This window comes from Oryx dammah, unplaced genomic scaffold, assembly GCF_014754425.2.
Source record: "Oryx dammah isolate SB20612 unplaced genomic scaffold, SCBI_Odam_1.1 HiC_scaffold_20, whole genome shotgun sequence".
NCBI lineage: Eukaryota > Metazoa > Chordata > Mammalia > Artiodactyla > Bovidae > Oryx > Oryx dammah.
In genome coordinates, this window is record NW_024070204.1 from 70,608,414 (window position 1) to 70,633,435 (window position 25,022).

A 25,022-nucleotide genomic window follows, 5' to 3' on the forward strand; every position below is an offset into this window, starting at 1 on the left:
CTCCCAATGCTGGGGACCCAGGTTCAATCCCTGCTCGGGGAACTAGATCCCACGTGCTGCAACAAAGCGTTCACGTGCCACAGGTAAGCCACGGCACAGCCTCAGTGTCCAAGCAGCAAAAGGGAGGGGTGGGGATTGTGGCTTCATGTGAGCTGAGCTCTCATCAGCGGAGACAGGTGGCAGGCAGCTCATCCTGGCATTTACCATGCTGGGAGGAGGGTTGGGGCTGCCAAATATTCCCTTCCTGAGAGCAGCCAGAAATGCAGGTGTAGGGGAAGAGCAGGCAGACCTGCATTTGTTCTGAGTTCAACTCTGCCCCTCCCCTGCTATGTCACTCCAGGAATGCCCTTAGCCTTTCTGTACTTTAATGTACTTATTTGCATAATAGAAATAAATCCAGTTTCCTTGTAAGTTATGATGAGGATCAGAAGTGTAAGGCAACTATATATAAAATAGGTAACTAATGAGAACCAACTGTATGGCACAAAGAACTCTTTTCAGTATTCCGTGGTGACCTAAATGCAAAAAAAGAGGGGATACATGTATACGTTGAGCTGATTCACTTTGCTGTACAGCAGAAATGAACATAACATTGTAAAGCAACTATCAGTTCAGTCGCTCAGTCGTGTCCGACTCTTTGCGACCCCGTGAATCACAGCACGCCAGGCCTCCCTGTCCATCGCCAACTCCCGGCGTTCACTCAGACTCACGTCCATCGAGTCAGTGATGCCATCCAGCCATCTCATCCTCGGTCGTCCCCTTCTCCTCCTGCCCCCAATCCCTCCCAGCATCAGAGTCTTTTCCAATGAGTCAACTCTTCACATGAGTTGGCCAAAGTACTGGAGTTTCAGCTTTAGCATCAGTCCTTCCAAAGAACACCCAGGACTGATCTCCTTTAGAATAGACTGGTTGGATCTCCTTGCAGTCCAAGGGACTCTCAAGAGTCTTCTCCAACACCACAGTTCAAAAGCATCAATTCTTTGGCACTCAGCTTTCTTCACAGTCCAACTCTCACATCCATACATGACCACTGGAAAAACCATAGCCTTGACTAAATGGACCTTTGTTGGCAAAGTAATGTCTCTGCTTTTGAATATGCTATCTAGGTTGGTCATAACTTCTTCCAAGGAGTAAGCGTCTTTTAATATCATGGCTGCAATCACCATCTGCAGTGATTTTGGAGCCCCCAAAACTAAAGTATGCCACTCTTTCCACTGTTTCCCCATCTATTTGCCATGAAGGGATGGGACCAGATGCCATGATCTTTGTTTTCTGAATGTTGAGCTTTAAGCCAACTTTTTCACTTTCCTCTTTCACTTTCAAGAGGCTTTTTAGCTCCTCTTCACTTTCTGCCATAAGGGTGGTGTCATCTGCATATCTGAGGCTATTGATATTTCTCCCGGCAATCTTGATTCCAGCTTGTGCTTCTTCCAGCCCAGCATTTCTCATGATGTACTCTGCATAGAAGTTAAATAAGCAGGGTGACAATATACAGCCTTGACGTACTCCTTTTCCTATTTGGAACCAGTCTGTTGTTCCATGTCCAGGTCTAACTGTTGCTTCCTGACCTCCGTATAGGTTTCTCAAGAAGCGGATCAGGTGGTCTGGTATTCCCATCTCTTTCAGAATTTTCCACAGTTTATTGTGATCCACACAGTCAAAGGCTTTGGCATAGTTCATTTCTGTACAGCAGAGATGAACATAACATTGTAAAAGAACTATACTCCAATAAAAACTAATTTTAAAAAAAGAAGTGTAAAAGATAAGGGGAAAGACATGTCCTCTGTCCATGGGACTGTGGTGAGAAGATGCTAGGAGACAGAAAGAGGACATCTGTGTTGAGTGACCTGGAGCAGATGGTTAAAACAGGAGTTGCAAACTCGAATACTGAAGACCCCCTGTGAAAAGGCGGTGGGTGCAAGGCAACAATGATAATAATAGCCAATCACAGTTACTAATCACTGTACTCTGTGCCAAACTGTACTGATATTCATGCATTTACCCCTCATGGGAAAAACACAACAGCTTTGAGATTGCTTCATTTCCCGAATGAGGAAGCTGAAACACAGAAAGAAACTTGTGCAAGTTTAAAAATCAAGCCGGGAGCCAAGAGTGGTGACAGTGCAGGTTAGCTGGGATTGCGAGCGCTGTCTCAAGGCAGCGAATGCCCGCGTGTGCATGTGTGTGCCTAAATCCATGTATGTGTAAGTGCCAGCCAGCCAAGCAAATGTCCTGGTAGGGCAGATCCGGCCCCAAAGACTGCCAGCTGCAACCGCTTATTTAAAATAACTTGATGGTGACCCTTATTTTACTTTATTTATTGCACTCACAACCAAGAGCATTAGAAGTCTTGCCTGAACAAAGCTTACGTGATGGTTCTTTTCTTTTCTTTGGATCTTAGTTGTGGCACATGGGGACTTTTAGTTGAGGCATGTAGGATCTTTAGTTGAGGCCTGAGAACTCCCAGTTGCAGCATATAGGATCTAGTTCCCTGATAAGGAATCAAACCTGGGCCCCCTGCATTGAGAGTGTGGAGTCTTAGCCACTAGACCACCAGGCAAGTCCTGATGGCAACTCTTTTTAAGTAAACAGACCTCATTTGCTGGGACCCATCACCACCCCTACACCCCGATGAGGCGATGGATCAGCTGGAATTCTGCCCATCAGAGTGGCTGCAGCCAGCTGTGTCTGTGACTTAGCCTGCTTGGCTTCCGCAAGGTCTGTGGGACCAGTGCCCTCAGGTTACGGTCTGGACGGGAGCATCCTGACAGGGCACGAGGGCAAAGGAGAGTTGACACAGAGCCAGGACTTTGGACTCTGCTGTGCCTTTCCAAACTATTCTGAACCTCTGTGTCCTTTCCTATCTTGTGGGGAAAATGAGATTTCATAAGGATCACTTGTGCTAAGGGATGCAAAGCAAAGCTGTGAGCTGTTCCCCACAAGGGTTATCCGGACTGTGGAAACTCAAAGAAGCTTTTCAAATGACCTCCCCTTCCGAGCAGGGTCACGGCTTCTCTCAGGTGAATTTCAGGTCAGTTCTTACACTGAAGGGACATCTCAAGCAGAGACTGAAACCCAGCTCCCCTCTAGCCAAAATCAGTTACCCCTGGGTGGACTTGGTGGTGCTCATTGTGTTTTTAATAAGTAATTGCCAGGCTTCCCAGGTGCTGCTAGTGGTAAAGATCATGCCTGACAGTGCAGCAGATGCTAGAATGTGGGTTCAATCCCTGGGTTGGGAAGATCCCCTGGAGGCGGGCATGGCTATCCACCCCAGTATTCTTGCCTGGAAAATCACATGGACAGAGGAGCCTGGCAGGCTACTGTCCATAGGGTCGCAAAGAGCTGGACACAACTGAAGTGACTTAGCATACACGCACACCGTCTTTTAAAAATCAAGAGTTTCCACAGAAAAATAAATGTGGATTTCTAGCATCCTTTGGAGAAGGCAGTGGCGACCCACTCCAGTGCTCTTGCCTGGAAAATCCCATAGACGGAGGAGCCTGGTAGGCTGCAGCCATGGGGTCGCGAAGAGTCTGACACGACTGAGTGACTTCACTTTCACTTTTCACTTTCATGCATTGGAAAAGGAAATGGCAACCCACTCCAGTGTTCTTGCCTGGAGAATCCCAGGGACGGGGGAGCCTGGTGGGCTGCCGTCTATGGGGTCACACAGAGTCGGACACGACTGAAGCGACTTAGCAGCAGCAGCAGCAGCAGCAGCATCCTTTGGGAAACCAGAAAATCTGGCAAAACAGCCCATGTTCCCAAATGGCTCCAGTTGAGCTGAGTTGAGGAGCAGCTGCCCCCTTAGCTGGGACACATGCTTTCTTGATCATTGCTGTCCCCACAGGGCTTGTTTCTGACTTTAGGTCACTTGCCTGGAGAAGGAAATGGCAACCCACTCCAGTGTTCTTGCCTGGAGAATCCCAGGGATGGGGGAGCCTGGTGGGCTGCCGTCTATGGGGTCACACAGAGTCGGACACGACTGAAGCGACTTAGCAGCAGCAGCAGCAGCAGCCTGGACCCTGGGACATTTTAACTTGTAACCCCAGCTTGAAGTAGAATTTCCACCTCAGGGGAAGGGAGACATCCCTAAGGAGGTGGACAGGACCTCACCAACCGAGCACAGTGCCAATGTACTGCTCAATCATGACCTGGCATACTCGGCTTCCAGAAAAATCCACGTAGCACTCTCCCTACTGCTTTTCCATGGAGGACTGGACTTTACAATAGGATTGCAGATGCTTTCTGGAAAAGGGAATGGCAACCCACTCCAGCATTCTTGCCTGGAGAATTCCATAGACAGAGGAGACTGGTGGGCTACAGTCCAAAGGGTCAGACTCGGGTGAGTGACTAGCACACTCCATGTTACCATGGTTTAGGAGATGTCCTACAGACCTGAAGAGACAGGGTCCTAGAAGAAGCCTGAGGTTTCCTTCCCAGACGCGGGCTTTCCGGAATGAATCCCCCAGCCTAGAATGGCCTCAGTGTCTCCGGGATTAAAAGTGCACCCAGCAGCTTGCAGAGGCAGTACAGCCAAGCACTCCCTGTGTCCTGAAGCCACCCGGGCCTGGGGCAGGGGTTTCCGCGGCTGGGTCCTTTCAGGTGTGAAAGGACAGTGCAGTCAAAGCCGTGATGAAGCAGTCATCCTTCAGGTGGTCTGAAGAGATGAAATGGGGAGAGGCTTCTGCAGTGGCCCGAGTTTTGCATTTGGGGGTTTGCTGGGATCGGGGGCATCTTCAGGAAGATACTCCTCTGAGAATAAGATGATGATGATGTGTGTGTGTGTGTGTGTGTGTGAGAATTGCTCAGTCGTGTCCAACTCTTTACGACCCCATGGACTGTAACCTGCCAGGCTCCTCTGTCCATGGTATTTCCCAGACAGGAATGTTGTAGTGGGTATCCATTTCCTTCTCCAGGGGACCTCCCTGACCCAGGGATCAGATCCCGGTCTCCCACCTTGGGGGCAGACTCTTTACTGTCTGGGCCACCAGGGAAGATGGAGCTCTTACAAAGCCCTGAGCCGCTGGCTGACTGCGGCACTTGTCCCGAGTTGCTCTGTCTCTGTCCCTCAGCCCGAGCTGCCTGGATGGAGAGAGGGCAGCACCCAGGTCTTCTGGAAAATTCTATCCTCCAAAAAATTGCCCTCCTTATGTTTTCCATTCTCCCAGCCTGAGTAAATCCAATTCGCAAACCTTACAGTAGTGTGATGTTAATTCTGCTCACTTAAAGAAGCAAGTGTCGGGAAGCGGAACCTCCCGCTTGCTAGCTGCCCAAACTCACCTCCACTGCCCGCCCTGTGTGCTTCAGTTCCCCGAGAAGCTGAACTCTTCTTGAGCTGGAGGAGAAGCTCCAGCATTTGGATGAATTATAGCTGCTGGGAGACTCTTTCTCTCTCCTCCATGTCAAATTTGGGGGTAATTTGAAATCTCCCCTGTGTGCGACTTTCACTTCCAAGTTCTTGTGGACCAAGACTACCAGGATTTATAAGGAAACCAGCTGAGTTTCGGAAGAGTCAGGCAGGGAGCACAAATCTAGTCTGAGAATCTCCAAGCTCACTCAGATCTTGGGGGAGGGGCTAGAGGAGCATTGGAACCTGTTTTCTCAGCAGGATGGAAGAGGGGAAGTAAGGAAGGCCTTGACTGGGAGCACGGAGGAAGCAGATACTGAGACGGTGGGAATTGTTTCCTCAACACCTGTGCACAGCTGCGGGCACTGCCACCCCTGGCAGACCTCATGCCTACGTGCGAAGGGGGCAAGCAGCCTGCACTGAGCACCAGGGTGCCCAGTTGAATTTCAGTTGCCCTGAACCATCCCCATGGGGCTTCCCAGGTGGTGCCAGTGGTAAAGAGCCCGCCTGCCGGTGCAGGAGACAAAAGACATGCGGGTTCAACCCCTGGGTCGGGAAGATTCCCTGGAGGTGGCATGGCTACCCACTCCAGTATTCTTGTCTGGAGAATCCCATGGGCAGAGGAGCCTGGCGGGCCACGGTCCATAGTGTTGCAAAGAGTCAGACACAACAGAGCGACTTAGCTTGCACTCACACATCCCTATAGGGTGGGGGGCCGTGAGTCCGCCCCAGGCTCCGCGAGGAGGGCTCTTGAGAGAAGCAGTAATACCAGGGACCCATCCTTCGGTGCTCTGGGCCCAAGAGCAGTGCCCTCCCTGCCCCGGGCCTCAGTGCATCCAGCAAGACAGTGTGGGCCAGCTGTCTTTCTCATGAGCCCGAGGTTCTAATAAGCTCAAGGCACTCAGCTAGTCAGCAGCTCCATTTCCACCTACGAGTCTCCCAGTCATAGAATAAGGTCCCCCAGGCTGTTTGCTGAGGAGGCTGGATTCTTCATTCAGCTCCTGTAAACCCATCCCTTTCCATTCCAGCCAGCCAGCCAGGGCTGCCATTCAGGCCTAAGCATTTGAGTAGTCTGTGGAGACCCCCTGCCCCTCACAGCACCTACAGCTCAACGGAACCTGCCTGCCACTCAGCTCTCCCATACAGCCTGCCAGGTGGTGTTGGCCCTAGCAGGGAAGAGCCTGTTGTCTGAGCTCCAGAGCAGAATCGGAAGTGGTTTAATAGGACTGAGCCCGCTGAGGAAAACACGGTGTCCCGAACCCTGATCCTTCAGAGCCCTGATAGAAGGGATGGACATCCACATCGCCAAAGGAATATCCAGTTAGGAAAAGCAGTTCGCTGGAGGCTTTTCTACATGCTTAAAAGCCTGGGCTTCAATCCCAGTGCTCTTAGCTGTGTGACTGTGGGCAAGGTACCTAACCTCTCTGAATCTCAGTCACCTCATCCATAAAATAAGACAATGATAAAAATAATATCCATCTGATGGCCGTTGTTTTGAGGATTTGATGTGATTCTGTTGGCCAAACCCCTCACATGATGCCTAGTACATAATAAGTGCACAAGAAGTAGCAACTAGAAAGGGTCCGTTTATATCGGGAATCTCACATGATGAAGAGCAGAAGGTTCTACAAATGCCTCACCCCCATAGAGAGTAGGCACGTTTGATATTTTTCTCCTGCTCTCCTCTTGAACATCACTACTTAGTGAGAGGATCTTTCAAAAAGAGAAAATAAGTTTGAGAACCATTTTAAATCTGTCAGTCCCCAGGGCACAGAAAAGAGAATTGTACTGAAAGACTTCAAACACTACACAGTCTAGTCCACGAAGGTAACCTCCCCACCCAGCCCACGTGGGTCTGGGCTCCCTGCTTCCTGGGGCACAGGTGCTGAAGACCGAAGGTCAGGAAGCCCAAGATGGAGCCTCCGCCAGGCAGTCCTCAGTCCTGGGGGCACCTCAGAGTCACCACGTGGCTGCAGAGCTGACCGTTCCCGCCCTGAGTCCTGACCTGTCCTGTCCCTCCTTCCAGAAACTTGAGTAACAACAGAATCAAGGAAGTGAGAGAAGGCGCGTTTGACGGCGCGGCCAGCGTGCAGGAGCTGATGCTGACGGGGAACCAGCTGGAAGCGGTGCACGGGCGCGTGTTCCGCGGCCTCAGCGGCCTCAAGACCTTGTGAGTCCCCGGGGCCTGGGCCACGGCCGCAGGGAGGGGGCTGGGGAGGCAGGGAAGGGCCTGGGCCACGGCAGGAGGGAGGGTTCGCTGGGGAGGTGGGGAGGGGGGCCTGGGGAGGCGGGGAGGGGGTCTGGGGAGGCAGTGGGGGCCAGTAAGGGCGGGCGGGAGCGGGTGGGGCCCAGCATCGACCTAGGCAGCAGAATCCTTTCCTTCCTTTCGCCAGGGAGATGTTAGGCATTTCCCAGCCCTGAATGGGAAAGAACTTGGCATGTACCCCCAACACACACACACACACACACACACACTTGTCCTCACATATACACTGATGCAGATTCATACCCGAAACAGGCACACATTTACACAAACATAGGCGTGACACATGTACATAAAATGACATAGAGACATACACGCAACACGCAGATAAACACATACACAAACAGGCATGTGTGTATCAGCACGCAAATACACACACAAACTGATGTCCAGAGCCACGTCTTGATTCTCCCCTCCTCCGCAAAATATCCATAGATACAGTAACCACTATACAATATGCATGTGTATACGTACACACACGACACCTGCTTGTACTATAAATAAAGCGTCCACAGCCAAGAGTGTGCACACACAGTTACATGTAGCCCCAGGCCCAGCTATCACATGGCAGACCTCAGCATCGTGAGGGGTCTGAGCATGGAGTTGGCAAAAAGAGCATCCTACACTCACACACACACCCATGGGGCAGGAAAAAGGAGCACCCTATACTCACAGACACACACACACACACACACGGAAAGGATGGGAGGGAAAAGACGACTCCTGTGCTTGCTCCCTGCACCCCTCTCCCTGCAGGATGCTAAGAAGTAACCTGATCAGCTGTGTGAGCAATGACACCTTTGCTGGCCTGAGCTCAGTGAGGCTGCTCTCTCTCTACGACAATCGGATCACCACCATCACCCCCGGAGCCTTCACCACACTTGTCTCCCTGTCCACCATGTAAGTCCCCCTGGACCCATTGCACACTCACTCTGGGTACCTGTCCTGCACCCCTCTCCTCTCTCAGCACCTGGCTGTCTTTGACCCAAGGTCACCTTTCCATCTGTCAGCTTAAACGTGTGTCAGCCTCCCTCCATGTGCCAGGCACCATTAAATGCTAAGGAGGCACAGACGTGGGCCCTGCTTCCCGGAGCTCAGAGCATAGCGAGCGGCCACAGAGCAGAGGCCCACAGTGATATGAAAGCCTACCATGGGCCTTGTCAGGGAACACTGGAGCTATGTTCTGGAAGGTGAGTGCGAATTAGCTTGTTCAAGAAAGTGGAAAGTGCATTCCTTCATTGGAAAGAGCCTGTGCAAAGGCCCTGGGTTAAAGCAGGGCAGAGATGCAGGACGAGCAATGCCTAACGTGGTCATATACAGAGCAGGCGAGGCTGGAGGGGAGGCCAGGGCCAGGCTGCAGGACAGCCGTAGGCCGTTGGGTTTCTAACCAGAGCATGTTAGGAATCCAGCAAAGGTTTTAAGCAGGCCAGTGTCATGGTCTGACAGGGACTTTTTTAAAGCAGTGTCACTGACTGCTTAAATGTGTATCAGAACCAGTTAGAATCGAGCTTTCTGGACAAGTGTTCCTGCCCACAAAATTCACTGCATTGCTAAGGGAGGCTGTCTAGAATAATAGTGAAAACTTTGGGCTCTAGAGCCAAATTTTCTGGCTTCAAATACTAGCTCTACCTCAAGTTAGCTATGTGACCTTGGAAGAGTTACTTCACCTCTCCGTGCTTTTGTTGTCACTTCTCATAATCCTCATGGGATTGTTTTGAGGACGGAATCTGTTAATATTTGCAAAACGCACAGCAGGGGCCTGAGATAGGGAAAGTGTTCAGCGTGTGTCAGGCTTTATGGGTGTCCATCATATTTCCATGTGGCTCTGTTACCCTTAGTTGCTTGCTGGTTTTTTTTTCCCTCTCTTCTTTTCTCCAAAGACCCTTTGGTAGACAGAAGAGAAAGCTATTCCTGCATCTCCTGTAGCTGCCCATGTTCATGATCCCAGACACTGACCTCGCTGGGAATAAAAGCCAAAGTTCCAGAATGTGCTAAAGGCCCCACTCCATCGAGTCCCTCAGTCCCATCAGCCTTCTTTTGTTCTGAGCATGCCCCAGGCCCACTCCCACCTGAGAACTTTGCACTGCTGCACCCACTGCCTGCAAAGCCCTTCTCCTGGCTCCCTCCCCTCCTCCTGTCGTTGGCTCCAGCGTCAGCTGCCTCGGCCCCATTCCACCTCTGCCATCATCCCCAGTTCTTCCAGCCCTGCTTTTCTAATTGTTTTCCATAGCACTGACCATTCCCTAACATACTACACTTTTTGTTGTTGGGCTTCCTGGTGGCTCTGATGGTAAAGAATATCTGCAGTGCAGGAGACACGGGTTCAATCCCTGGGTCAGGAAGATCCCTTGGAAAAGGTGATGGCTACCCACTCCAGTATTCTTGATTAGAAACTATCTGCCTCCCATCCGCTGGAATATAAGTTCCAGAAGGAAGAAGAACAGGGATATATGACTGTTTTGTTCACTGCTGTATCCTCACTGCGTACATCTGAGCCTGGCACTCAGTGAAAGAAAGTGAAAGTGAAGTCGCTCAGTCGTGTCCGACCATTTGTGACCCCATGTACTGGGGCCTACCAGGCTCCTCCATCTATGGGATTTTCCAGGCAAGAATATAGGAGTGGGTTGCCATTGCCTTCTCCAGGGTATCTTCCCGACCCAGGGATTGAACCCGGGTCTCTGGCATTGTAGGCAGATGCTTTACCTTCTGAGCCACCAGGGAAGTCCTGCCTTTATATAACTGTTGAACACGTGGATGAGTTGAATGAATGAGTGGCATCAACGTGAAGGACAATGTGTAAGGAACTAGTAGGGTGGGTGGGCCAGTTTATCTCAGCCCACTTCTTACCTCTCCCGGATGCCTCCACCCTGGGAATCCAAAACCCAGAGGGCCAGAGTCACAGAGCATGTCGGGAACCGACTCCGTCAGGAGGAGGAACTTACCGCCTTCTCACAGCTGCTGACTCTCGGAGTCAGAGTCGACCCCAGGCAGGACCAACTCCCAAGCCCTCAACTGCCATGTCAAACTGCAGGCCCTGTGGGCCCTCTGGCCCTGTTCTTCAGCCTTCCTATGCTCTGTGTCCCTCATTTGTAAAGCGAGAATCATGCCACGTCCTTCCTAGGGTTGCTACGACAAGTCTGAATAAGAGAATGGGTTTATAAAGCACTCAGCCCCATCCCAGCCCTCTAGGAAACTCCCGTATCCGTCCATCATCGTATCTGACAGGTATGTGCAAGTGCCTGTGCTGATGCCCTGCTGGTTCCTGAGGCTCAGAGCAGGAGGACAGGACTGGTCTCTCCTCCCAGCGAGTCCGAGGAGGGAGGCGTTAGCAGCTCCCGATGTGTGCTGTGGAGGAAATGCTGGCGACTGAAGCGAGAACGGAACAGGGCAGAACTTCCCATTTCCCTTAAGATGCTCAGTGCTTCAGTTGTGTCTGACTCTGTGTGACCCATGGACTGTAGCCCACCAGGCTCCTCTGTCCATGGGATTTCCCAGGCAAGAGTACTGGAGTGGGTTGCCATGCTCTCCTCCAGAGGATCTTCCAGACCCAGGGATCAAACCCACGTCTCCTGCATTGTAGACGGATTCTTTATCACTCCCACCGCCTGGGAAGCCCAGGGCTTCTTTGGGGAGGGGTCATTTAAGCTGAGGGGCCAGCCAGGCACATGGTAAAGAACTTCAGACTGGAGGAGCAGCTTCAAGTGAAGGCTCTGAGTGTGAGAAATTGAGTCAGCTCACACAGGTAGAGCCCATTGAACAAGGGAGGGCGTGGCAGGGACAGGGTCCTGTCTGTCGGCAGAGGTCCTTGCAAAGACCGCCCCCGGGATGTAGAAGAGAGTCTGGCTTCCTTTTCCAGATTTTCTTCCTCTTTCCTCATTCTCCTGCACTGGAAGCAGACCTTCCTGGAGAGCCAGGTTCTAGGCTTGCAGACCTGGATCTCAGGACCAGTACCCCTGGGACCAGGAGAGACGCTGAGCACTCAGAGGGGGCCCTTTTCTCCTCCCAGAAACCTGCTCTCCAACCCCTTCAACTGCAACTGCCACCTGGCCTGGCTCGGGAAGTGGCTGAGGAAGAGACGGATAGTCAGTGGGAACCCCCGGTGCCAGAAGCCCTTCTTCCTCAAAGAGATTCCCATCCAGGACGTGGCCATCCAGGACTTCACCTGTGACGGTGAGGAGGCTGGGGGCAGGGTCGGGCCAGGCAAGGAAGTGAGGAGAGAAGGGAGGCGTGGGCAGGGGTAACTGCAGGTCAGGACCCCTGAAACCAGCGTCTCCTCTGCCCTCAGCGGGCAGCCAGAGTACCAAAGGACTCTGCAGGCCTGCTTGCTGGCCCACACAGCTCCATCATGCAAATTAAAAACAGTTCCCTCTTTCTAAAGACCTTAAGACTTCCATCAGTAAGAAATGTTGTAAGATCCTGCTTTTGTTAAAGCAAGATACTTTGTGGCCATCTCTGAAGACACTCTTGAACCAGATATCCTAATTTGCTGTATCCACAGCGAGTTTGGTGCCCATTGGGTGATGGGGCACCCTTGAGCAGTACGCTGCCTACACAACTGTACATGAGAGCCCTGGTCTGCAGTTTTCCTGCCTGCATCGTCATGAGGCTCAGAGCAGGTGCTCATGAGAAACAGGCTTCAAGATGAGCTTCTGGGAAATTCCTGTCCTGGGCTAGGCAGTATCACACCTGAAGATCCAAGGCTTTGAGCGTTAGGATTAGAGATACGTGTTTCTTTGCATAAATTCAGGCCAGCATGGTTTTTACTGGGTCAGCTTTAGGTAACTAGAGATGGACAACCTGGTTTGTAAATTAACTGAGGTACAGGTGTAACAGGGGCTTGGGACACAGTCACCACCCAGAAGTGTTGTGTAGTGGCAGATGTGGAGAACAGGAGGAGGAAGAGGAGGGGAGTGGCCAGGCCCACCCCACCAGGACCACCCCTTCGGTCAGCTTGGTTTACTCCTTTGGTCATCCTACCAGGGGTCTGACCCATGCGGTAGAAGCACAGAGTCTTAACCACGGGCCTGCCAGGGAAGTCCCCATTTGGCTTACTCCTGAGCTGGTTAACAGTGACCTCTTCCCTTTCTAGTATCTGGTTAATCAAGTTTTTAGCGTCTTTGTTTTATGATAAACGTGGGAGAAGATAACCCTATTTCCCGACCCAGGAGCCTCTCCTTTCCCTTCAACCACAGAGGAGACCAGCAAGCTCCTTATCTCCAGTTCTGGCTCGAAGCTGAGGGCTCCCCTGTCACGTTAGCAGCTGGGTCAGGGAGCGGGCTGAGCTCACCCGGGCAGGCAGGGCCCTCTCCTGCCTCGCTCACTGCCAGCTCTCCACAGGCAACGATGAGAGCAGCTGCCAGCTGGGCCCGCGCTGCCCCGAGCAGTGCACCTGTGTGGAGACGGTGGTACGCTGCAGCAACCGGGGGCTCCGTGCCCTTCCCAAAGGCATCCCCAAGGACGTGACGGAGCTGTGAGTACCCCGTCGCCGCCACATCCTTCACACCCCACCCCTGCAGCACGACGACCTGGGGATGCCCTCCCTGAAGGCGTCCCCACAAAGCGGGAGCCTTGGCCAGGGTCAGGCGGCGTCCTGCACGTGGCGCGGGGAGCTCTCTCGCCCAAACCTCTGCCTGGCAGTGACGACCTGCAGAATACAAGTGGGAGGGCTGTTGTCTCGAGTTCTCTGACACCCCCTGCTCTGCTCTCTGGAGCTGTTCAGTCACTAAGTCGTGTCCGACTCTTCTCAACCCCATGGAATGCAGCACACCAGGCCTCCATCTCTCAGAGTTTGCCCAAGTTCATGTCCACAGAATCGGTGATGGCTTTCAACCGTCTCATCCTCTGTCGTCCCCTTCTCCTCCTGCCTTCTATCTTTTCCAGCATCGGGGTCTTTTCCAATGAGTCAGCTCTTCATATCTTCATGATGGCCAAAGTATTGGAGCTTTAGTTTCATCATCAGTCCTTCCAGTGAATATTCAGGGTTGATTTCCTTCAGGATTGACTGGTTTGATCTCCTTGTTGTCCACGGGACTCTCACGTGCTCCTCTGGCACCACAGGTTGAAAGCATCAGCTCTTCGGTGCTCATTCTTCTTTTTGGTCACAACACCCACAATCTCTCAGTCTCACCCCAGAAATAGGACATAATGGTCAAAACACAGCCCAGCAGGCATTGTGGCTTAGCAAGCATGTCTTCGAATATGGTCCTATTTTAACTTAAAACCACCCATTTTACAGAGGAAATCTTAGTTCTGAGTTCCGCTCAGTCTCCACCCAGGAGCCGTCTTATTCTACCCCCTACCTCCTGACATTAAGTCTCTAGGGGTTGCTCCTTTGTCAGAAGCTCCCAGTTAAATGAAAGAGAGGCCGTTCCCCTCATGAAGGGTGTTAGTATTGTGGGAAAAAGCCTTATGTCTGCCCCCTGGGAAGCTGAGAGAGTCTCACAGGCAGGGAGGCCTCGCGGGCACGGCCGCGTCGCAGCGCAGGAACGGCTGGGCAGGCAGCCCCTGCGGGATGGACAGAGCAGCCTCGTGCCGCTTCCCATCCCTTCGTCATTCCGTCCACGTGCATTTGCTGGGTACCTCGTGTGTCAGGAACTCTGACACACCAAGGAGGTGATGGTGCACGAAACAGGTGCGACCCCTACCCGTGTGGGTCCTGGTTTCACGGGGAAGGCTGACATTTGCTCAGTCATCTCAGACACACGTGTGACGAGACAACCATGAAAAGTGCTACAAAGAAGAGGAACCAGATTGCTATGACATCCAAAAGTAGGGAGATTTGGTGTGAAGATGGGAGAAAGCTGCTCTGGGGGTCGAGGTAAGGGTAGGGCTGGAGCTAGGCTCTAAAGGGCAAGGGGCCGATAAAGAGAAGGGGGGCTGCCTGAGCTAAGGCTGTCTTGGCGGGTAGGCAGAGCTGGGAGAGGGGCTGGTGGAAGCCCAGTGGGCCCACTGGGGCCACTGTACCACCCACAGGTCAGGCTGGCTGTCCCTGCCCGGGGCCCCAGGCACACCCGGTCCTGAGGCTGAGCTTAGCAAATGCCCTTGCAGGGGGTGTTTCTCTGCTGGGTTCTGCCAGCATCTCACGGGGTGGAGCCTGAGTATGCCCCACTCTAGAGTAGCTGAGCGGTTCCTGTGTGTGTTGGGGCTCCCGGCATGTCCTAAGACTCACTGAGACTGTCCCCGTGCTGCCAGCCCAATGGAAGAAGGTTGGGAGAGTCACAAAAAGCCTGTTTCAGTCCTGGCTTTGGGCAGGAGATGTGCCTGTGGAGATGTGTGTGTGCGCGTGTTCAGTCACTCAGTTGTGCCAGACTCTTAGACTGTAGCCCGCCAGGCTCCTCTGTCCACGGGATTTCCCATGCCAGAATACTGCAGTCGGTTGCCATTTTCTACTCCAGGGGGTCTTCCCAACCCAGGGATCAAATCTGCGTCTCTTGCGTCTCCTGTGTCAGCCAGTCCTTTACCACTGTGCCCCCTGGGAAGCACCCTTGGAGATGCGCGTGAGCAATGGGGAGAGCTCCATGCTTTCCTGGTTGGGCTACGTGGGGGGGTGGGTGCGGTGGGGGCTGCAGAAGATGACCCAGGTTTACGCCTCCTCCCTGAGCTAATTAAGTGCCAACTAGCACATGTCAAAGAGAAGAAATGACGTGAAAACAGGCTCTCAAATGTTTTTCCCCAAAAGCTCACGAAACAGAGAATGAAATAACAAAGATAATTGGTCATAATTATAAACGCCAGAGCTCTGGGAGGAGACCTGATTTCTTGCTTCGGAAATGATGGATGGCACTGCTCTCTGCCAGACATGGGTTCAAAAGCTCACCAGCGAGGGCAGCCCTCACCTCTGTCACCAGCCATCTCCTGGAGGGGAAAGAGAGTGTCCGGGGAGGAGAGGGGAGAGGGGAGAGGAGGCAGGGGAACAGCCTCCAGAGAAGGGGAAAACTGGCAGGCCCAGAACACCGGGGCTCGGAGGGCTCTTGTCAGGGACACTGGCTGAGTCCAGAGTCAGTGTTTCCAAGGTTGGCTTTTCAGCTCCCTCGGCATCTTTAGTTATATTGGGCAGAGCTGCCAACTTACAAAACAAAATTAAGCTTAATTCACTGAGAAGGAGGAAAACAGGTTATACAGTGTTTCTCCAAAGGTCACAGTGTAGGAGTCTGCAACGAGCACGAGAGAGCAAGGCAGGGCTATCCAAATGGGAAGTGAGTTTTCCTCTGAGCAGCCCTTTGCAGGCACCCCACGGCCCTGCTCTCTGTGGGCCTCCTCTGTCCTCTCCTTTCGGGTGAGTCGGGCTAAGCAGAGGCCTCTCTGCTCCACCTTCACCTGTTCATTCAGTGCCCCCAGGCTGTCATTGAAATAGGCCATTTGCAACAGTGTGAATGGACATGAAGGGTGTTATGGTTAGTGAAATAAGTTAGAGAAAAACAATAGTGTATGAGCTCACCTGTATGTAGAATCTAAAAATCAAAACAAATGAATGTATATGTATATAACAAAACAGAAACAGACTCACACATACAGAGAACGAACTAGAGGTTACCACTGGGGAGAGAAAAGCAGGGGAAGGGGCCAGGCTGGGGAAGGGGCCTAAGAGGTACAAACTACTATGTGCAAAATAAATAAGTTACAAGCATATATTGTACAGCACCGGGAATATAGCCGATAGTTTATAATAACTTTAAATGAAGTGTAAGCTATGGCATCTCCGACTCAATGCATATGAGTTTGGGTAAACTCTAGGAGTTGGTGATGGACAGGGAGAGGCCTGGCGTGCTGCAGTCCATAGGGTAGCAAAGAGTCAGACACGACTGAGTGACTGAACTGAACTGAAGCTATAATGTTGAATCACTATGTTGTACACCTGAAACTAATACAGTATTGTACATCAACTACACTTTAATTAAAAGAAATAGGGGACACTGTCACTTGTCCCGTTTTAGTGATAGGGAACTTTCAGAGAAGTAAAAACCACTTTCTAAGTCTAGTAAGCAGCCTAGTTAGGATTAAAAAGCAGTTTAGACTGACCCCAAATCCTATGTTCTTGTCCATTATTCCAGAAATTCTTAAACTTTGGGGGTCTTCAGTTCAGTTCAGTTCAGTTCAGTCACTCAGTCATGTCTGACTCTTTGCGACCCCATGAATCGCAGCACGCCAGGCCTCCCTGTCCATCACCAACTCCCGGAGATCACTCAAACTCATGTCCATCAAATTAGTGATGCCATCCAGCCATCTCATCCTCTGTCGTCCCCTTCTTCTCCTGCCCCCAATCCCTCCCAGCATCAAAATTTTTCTAATGAGTCAACTCTTCACATGAGGTGGCCAAAGTACTGGAGTTTCAGTTTCAGCATCATTCCCTCCAAAGAAATCCCAGGGCTGATCTCCTTCAGAATGGACTGGTTGGATCTTCTTGCAGTCCAAGGGACTCTCAAGAGTCTTCTCCAACACCACAGTTCAAAAGCATCAATTCTTCAGTGCTCAGCCTTCTTCACAGTCCAACTCTCACATCCATACATAACCACTGGAAAAACCATAGCCTTGACTAGACAGACCTTAGTCGGCAAAGTAATGTCTCTGCTTTTTAATATGCTATCTAGGTTGGTCATAACTTTTCTTCCAAGTAGTAAGCGTCTTTTAATTTCATGGCTGCAGTGATTTTGAAGCCCCCAAAAATAAAGTCTGACACTGTTTCCACTGTTTCCCCATCTATTTCCCATGAAGTGATGGGACCGGATGCCATGATTTTCGTTTTCTGAATGTTGAGCTTTAAGTCTTAAGACCTCTTTTTTGTTGTTATGGTTGTTATTTCATCCCTAAGTCACGTCTGACTTTTTTGTGACCCCACAGACTATAGATCACCAGGCTCCTCTGTCCACCCCATGGACTATAGACCACCAAGCTCTTTTGTCCATGGGATTTCCCAGGCAAGAATACTGGAGTGGGTTGCCTTTTCCTCCTCCAAGGGATCTTCCCAACCCAGGGATCAAATCTGCATCTCCTGCCTTGGCAGGCAGATTCTTCACCACCACCAAGACCCCTTTCCATTTTTCAGAAGCCTCCAGGACTCTAAGAACTTGTGTCTATGTGGGTTTTATCTGTTGGTATGTACCATATTGGAAACTGCAACTGAGTAGTTGTAGTTTAAATTATATTTTCAAATATTTATTTTAATTTCATTTAAAAATGACAACAACATACCATCATATTTTCTATAAAAAGCATACTTTTGTGAAAACAAACTAAAAGAAATTTCATTGAGAAGAATGACATTATGTTTTATAAATGTCATAGAAGAAGCTGGATTATTATATCTGCTTCAGCATTCACTCTGTTGTGATATGTTCTGAGACTATAAGAAGAAAATCTGACTCCACACAGATATGTAGTTAGAAAAAGAATTTTGATAGCTTTTTCAAATAATTGTGAACATTCTTCTCTGATAATATACCAAAACAGCATAGTAGTCATTTCTTTTTTCTTTTGAATTTCATTGACGCATAGTTGATTTACAATGTTGTGTTAATTTCTACTGTACATCAAAGTGATTCTGTTATATATATATTCTTTTTCATATTCTTTTCCATTATGGTTTATCACAAGATATTGAATATAGTTTCCTATGCTACATAGTAGGACCTTGTTGCTTATCCAGTCCATTTATGCTAGTTTGCATCTGCTCATCCCAGCCTCATCTTCCTTCTCTTCCCCACCGCCCTCCTCGGCACCCACGAATCTGTTCTGTGTGTCTGTGAGTCTGTTCCTGTTTCATAGCTGTGTTCTTCCGTGTGCTGTTTTAGATTCCATGTATAAGTGGTATCACGTGGTATTTGTCTTTCTCTTGCAACTGACTTCACTTAGTGTGGGAATCTCTAGGCTCATCCATGCTGCTGCAGGGGGCGTGATTCCGTTCCTTGAATGACGGGATAGTAATCCATTGTATGTATCTGCCACATCTTCTTCATCCATTCATCTGTCAGTGGACATTTAGGCTGTTTCCGTGCCTTGGCTATTGTAAATAGTGCTGCTATGAACATAGGTGCATGTATCTTTTTGAATTATAGTTTTGTCTGGGTATATGCCCAGGAGTGGGATTGCTGGTAATTCTATTTTTAGTTTTCTGAGGAAACTCCATATTGTTTTTCGTAGTGGCTGCACCAATTACATTCCCACAGCAGTGTAGGAGGGCTCCCTTTTCTCCACACCCTCTCTAGCATTCATTATTTATAGACTTTTTACTGATGGCCATTCTGACTCATGTGAGGTGGTAATTCATTGTAGTTTTGATTTGTATTGGAGCCACAGGACTGGAAAAGGTCAGTTTTCATTCCAATCCCAAAGAAAGGCAATGCCAAAGAATGCTCAAACTACCGCACAATTGCACTCATCTCACATGCTAGTAAAGTAATGCTCAAAATTCTCCAAGACAGGCTTCAGCAATACGTGAACCGTGAACTTCCTGATGTTCAAGCTGGTTTTAGAAAAGGCAGAGGAACCAGAGATCAAATTACCAACATCTGCTGGATCATGGAAAAAGCAAGAGAGTTCCAAAAAAACATCTATTTCTGCTTTATTTACTGCCAAAGCCTTTGACTGTCTGGATCACAATAAACTGTGGAAAATTCTGAAAGAGATGGGAATACCAGACCACCTACCCTGCCTCTTGAGAAATCTGTATGCAGGTCAGGAAGCATGGAACAACAGACTGGTTCCAAATAGGTAAAGGAGTACGTCAAAGCTGTATATTGTCACCCTGCTTATTTAACTTCTATGCAGAGTACATCATGAGAAATGCTGGACTGGAAGAAACACAAGCTGGAATCAAGATTGCCAGGAGAAATATCAATAACCTCAGATATGCAGATGACACCACCCTTATGGCAGAAAGTGAAGAGGAACTCAAAAGCCTCTTGATGAAAGTGAAAGTGAAGAGTGAAACAGTTGGCTTAAAGCTCAACATTCAGAAAACGAAGATCATGGCATTTCGTCCCATCCCTTCATGGGAAATAGATGGGGAAACAGTGGAAACAGTGTCAGACTTTATTTTGGGGGGCTCCAAAATCACTGGAGATGGTGGCTGCAGCCATGAAATTAAAAGACACTTACTCCTTGGAAGAAAAGTTATGACCAACCTAGATAACATATTCAAAAGCAGAGACATTACTTTGCCGACTAAGGTCCGTCTAGTCAAGACTATGGTTTTTCTAGTAGTCATGTATGGATGTGAGAGTTGGACTGTGAAGAAGGCTGAGAGCCAAAGAATTGATGCTTTTGAACTGTGGTGTTGGAGAAGACTCTTGAGAGTCCCTTGGACTGCAAGAAGATCCAACCAGTCCATTCTGAAGGAGATCAACCCTGGGATTTCTTTGGAAGGAATGATGCTAAAGCTGAAGCTCCAGTTCTTTGGCCAACTCATGCGAAGAGTTGACTCATTGGAAAAGACTCTGATGCTGGGAGGGATTGGGGGCAGGAGGAGAAGGGGACGACCGAGGATGAGATGGCTGGATGGCATCACCGACTCGATGGACGTGAGTCTGAGTGAACTCCGGGAGTTGGTGATGGACAGGGAGGCCTGGCGTGCTGCGATTCATGGGGTCGCAAAGAGTCGGACACGACTGAGCGACTGAACTGAACTGAATAATTAGAGATGATGGACATCTTTACATGTGTCTCTTGGCCATCTGTGTGTCCTCTTTGGAGAAATGTCTATTTAGGTCTTCTGTCCGTACTTCAATTGAGTTATTTGGGTTTTTGCTATTGAGTGATAGGAACTGTTTGTATATTTTGGAAATTAAGTCCTTGTCAGTCACATCATTTGCGAATATCTTCTCCCCTTATTTTCTCCCAATCTTAGGTTGTCTTTTGTTTTGTTTGTGGTTTCCTTTGCTGTGCAAGAGTTTATAAATTTGATTAGATCCTGTTTGTTTATTTTTGTTCTTATTTCTATTGCCTTGAGATAGACCTGAGAAAAACATTGGTGCAGTTTATATCAGGGAATGTTTTGCCTATGATCTCTTTCAGGAGTTTGGCGGTGTCTTGTCTTATATGTAAGCCTTTAAGCCATTCTGAGTTTATTTTTGTGTACAGTGTGAGGGTGTGTTCTAACTGCATTGGTTTACATGTACCCAGTACATAGTCATCATTTCTTAAAGGCTAGTTGTAGTGTGAAACTCGAAACCGTATCAATGGGCTCTTTATATTCTTACTTTAAAATCCGCTGATCTGTCTTGCATTTTGAATGTGACTTTCCCCCGGATTCATGTTCTTATAATGCACTGGTCATTTGGAAAATATTGCTTTGCTCAGTTTTACAGATTTTTCTCAATGTCGACACATGGCATTATACAATATATAAAAAAATGTGATAGCCATTAATGGTCACCACTGATCTCATCAGGAAGGTCTTGAATTAAGGGGACCCTTTAAGTCCTGGGTGGCAGTTACGAGTTTTCTAAATTTTTAATTTTCATGTGGAAGCTCAGATTTTATTATCTTCCACAAAATCTGTCAGTGTTTTACCTGAAGTGCCAGGCTCACTCTCTTCATTGTCAAGAAATTGTCTACTAAATACCCAACTCTGAATCATCAGTTTGCTAGTCATTCTTTTAAGTTATGAAAGAAGAAGAAGAAAAAAAAAACAGTTCTGCCTGTAACTGAGTTGCCCAGGTGCTTTTCCCCAAGACAGCTAATGTCCTTCCTATAGCACAGAAAGGCCTTAGGCACACTTCCCATTTGGTCACAAAGGACACTAAAAACTTGTGTGCTCAAGAGTCAAGGTTTAATACAATTAATAACTTTTTACTGCTTCGAAAAGGGCGTTCTTAAGTGAAACTGGCTCGTCTTTTAATCTTCAAATGCGTGGAGGTGTAGAATAGTGACTACTAATATCGTCTGATGCTGCTGCCTTAGTTCATCCGGAGGTGCCAACACTTTTACTCACACAACACAAAAGGAAAACAATGTTTTAATCTTATGGCAAAAAATTGTTTTAGCCTCATAGACCCCCCTGCAGCAGGATCCGCATAGGCATCTAGGGACTACGCTTTGAGAACCACTCAGCTTGTTACATACTATCAAGCAAAGAACACAGCCACCCATTAGAAGTCAGCATCGAGTTCCTGATTTAAAAGCAAGCCTGAGAAGTCTTATTAAAAGTAGAGCAGGCAAATTTCCTGGCAGGCCAGTGGTTAGGACTTGGTGCTTTCACTGCCAGAGCCCAGGTTCAATCCCTGATTTGAGAACTAAAATCCCACAAGCCACGCGGTGCTGCCAAAAACAAAAAAGCAGAGCAGAAACAAGCGTGGGACATCTGAGCTGCCAAGGCCACCGGCACAAATCCTCTCTGCAAAGGTGGGGCCTCATTGGCTTCAGAAATTTTGTTACTCCATCTATGAGCTTTTTAGACTCAGACTTACCACTCTGAGAAAACTTATACCTAAAATCAGCTTGCTTCCACTTAAGGGAATGTTACTGACAGCAGGCCTTCTTGGTTCTGTAAACAAACTTTGCAAGCCTACATCTTCCTAAGGGCTAGAGAGGAGGATGAGAATCTAGTATCAAGGAAGTATCAAGGAAGTGTTGTTAATAATTTTGGTAGAAGGACCTGATTTTTTTCTTGGTGTCCTACCGCTGACCTCCCACAGAGAGAGGAATGGAGGGATGATCTACCTCCCCCCTCTTAACTGGAAAGAAAGGATTTCTATAGGGAGATGGGATCTGAGGGATCATGGGAAGCAGGACAGCAGTGCAGAAGCACACACACGCACAGGCACACACGTGCACACACACACACACTCTGACAGGAGACTTAAAAGGGCCGGGGCTTGGCCAGGAGAGCACAAGGCTGAGACCCAGCTCTTTGGGAGCGAGTGCAGCAGGAGCCGATGACGAGAATGCACTGATTGAAGGACCTAGCCCAGCACTGGCCAACTCCGAGGGGCAGGAGGATGGCGGTCTGGGGCACAGCAAGTAGCTCGGATGAAACTTTCTCATCTCCAACCTAATTAGGTAATGGATATGCATGCAAAACCAGGAGAAAAGGGACTTCCATGGCATGGTGGTCCAGTGGCTAAGAATCCACCTTCCAGTGCAGGGGGCGCAGTTTCAATCCCTGGTCAGGGAACTAAATCCCATGTGCTGCGTGGTCCAGCCAAAACCAAAAAAAAAAAAGGAGGAGGAGCCAAGTGATGAGCACAGATGAGTAGCGTGGACAGATGTGCTTTGGACCAGGGAGGAATCCAGGAAGTTTTGCCCACTGAAACATTAGGAAAGCAAGGAAAAATGCCCTGACTGTGTAAAATCCACCAGGGCTATCATTTATAGAGCTTTACTTGTGCCAGATCTTCTCAGATGTGATCTCATTTAATCCTCCCCGTAGTCTGACAAGGCAGCATGTAGGACTTATTTCCATTTTGCAGATGAGGTAACTGAGACACAGGAAGGCTGAATAATTTCTTGCTTTTTCTTTTTTTCTGATTTGGTGTGCTGAATCTTAGTTGCAGGAGCAGGAACTTCATTGCCACATGTAGACTCTTAGCAGCAGCATGTGGGATCTAGTTCCCCAACCAGGGATGGAACCCAGACCCCCTGCATTAGGAGCACAGCATCTTAGCCATTGGACCACTAGGGAAGTCCCTGAGTAATTTCTTAAAATGATGCTGCCAAGAAGCAGCAGAACATAAACACAAGTCCAGGTCGATCTGATCCACAGGCCCATCCTTGAGCCACTATACTCCTCCCTCTGTTTGGCAGAAGCACAGGTCCCTGTGTGCCCAGCCCAGTGGCCCAGCTTATTGGACATTTGCAGAAGATAGCCACAGTCTCCTGGGGACCTGCTACCTGCATTCAGGCAGGGAGAGGGCGGGCACAGCACTCCCGCTGTGAAGCAGTAGGGACCTGTCAGTGATTGCAGCTGGGTCTGTCCTGACAGCTGGACCTAGCAACGCCAGCTGCTGCCCAAGAAGAGGCTGCTGCTTTCTGTGACCCCCTGTCCTGGGCAGGTTCCTCTGAGCACTTTCTAAAGCAGCTGCTCGGCTCTGACTGCGTCCTTGCCTTTATTTGGCCCAGGAAGAAGGGCAGAAATTGCCTACAGCCAGCTGGAGGGAGCTGACCGCATCTTTGAGAGCAGACTGGCTGTGGGCACAGTGGCACTCAGGAGTCCTGGCACAGACCCTGGCCCGGAGGAGACCTCAGCAGGTGACTGCAGGAGAAGACACTTCTCAGCTGGCAGGCAGGCATGGCCATCTGAGAGGGGGACTGAGGGAGGCCTGAGCAAGCCCCCTTTGCTCAGTCACGTGTTCGTGGAGTTTCTCACGCCAGATCCCATTGCGGAAGCTGGGAACACAGCAGCTTCCATGACGGATAAGACCCCTGATGTCAGAAACTTAGCAGCGGGGAGACAAACAGTGCAGAAACTCCCCAGTGAATCAGGCTTTCAGGTATCGGGGTAGCATTTCCCAGGAAAGCAAAGCACAGGAAGGAGTGGAAAGAAAGTGTTCTAGGAATTCCCCCAAGGAGGAAAGATCTTAAAGGCAAGAAACTGAGAAGACCAAGAGACGCAGCAGACAGAATGGTTCAGGGGTCGGTGCGTCCTGGAAACTTGGGGAGGGCCGTGTGCGTGCTTATAGGCTGTGTGGAGGGCTGCCTCTTTATCCCAGGAGACACGCGAGAGCCAAGGAGAAATTTTTAAACAGGAAAGTGACATGATATGATTCTCATTTTAGAAATATTACTCTGGAAGCAAACTCTGGAGAATAGGCAGCCAGGGGATCATTATCTATCTTTCAGTAATCAAATGATTTGTCGGATGGGGAGAAAGATGTGTGTATGTATATGTATGTATGAATGTATCTGCTTGTGTAAACAGAGGAAATACAAGCTCAGACAGATGAGGTATGTACATATGTAATCAGATGGTAAAGAATCTGCTTGCAATGCGGGAGACCTGGGTTCAATCCCTGGGTCAGAAGGATCCCCTGGAGAAGGACATGGCTACCCACTCAGTATTCTAGCCTGGAGAATTCCCTGGACAAAGGAGCCTGGCAGGTTACAGTCCATGGGGTTGCAAAGAGTTGGACACAACTGAGCAACTAACACTTCTATCTTCTTCTCTATATGTTCAAAATGTACTGAACAATTCAAAGGTATTGGAGCCAGGCACTACTCCAAGGCTTTCCACAAAAACTCTCATCTAATCATCATAATCATTTCAAGGTGAAATAATTATCAACCCCACTTTACAGATGAGGCAACACACACTCAGAGAGGGTAAGTAAATAGTCCAAGGTCACACAGCTATTAGCTAGTGGAGCCAGGATATGAGTCTCGGCTTCCTGACTCCTGAGTTGCCTATGCTCACTCAGAGGTCCCCCTATGGACTCCTGGTCTGGAGTTGGGGTTCCTGGAAGGTGGCCACCCTCCTCA

The 25,022-nt window shown here is 49.4% G+C and overlaps 1 protein-coding gene across 1 annotated transcript in view; it reads left to right on the top strand.

The window, feature by feature from the left end:
- The window catches only part of SLIT3 (slit guidance ligand 3), a 729,977-nt gene that overhangs the window by 628,475 nt on the left and 76,480 nt on the right, over positions 1–25,022 (top strand). The window contains exons 17-20 of the mRNA XM_040262791.1: positions 7,377–7,520; positions 8,370–8,513; positions 11,620–11,783; positions 12,951–13,083. Coding sequence (XP_040118725.1) covers positions 7,377–7,520; positions 8,370–8,513; positions 11,620–11,783; positions 12,951–13,083 — 585 coding nt within the window. The remainder of the gene's footprint in view (positions 1–7,376; positions 7,521–8,369; positions 8,514–11,619; positions 11,784–12,950; positions 13,084–25,022) is intronic.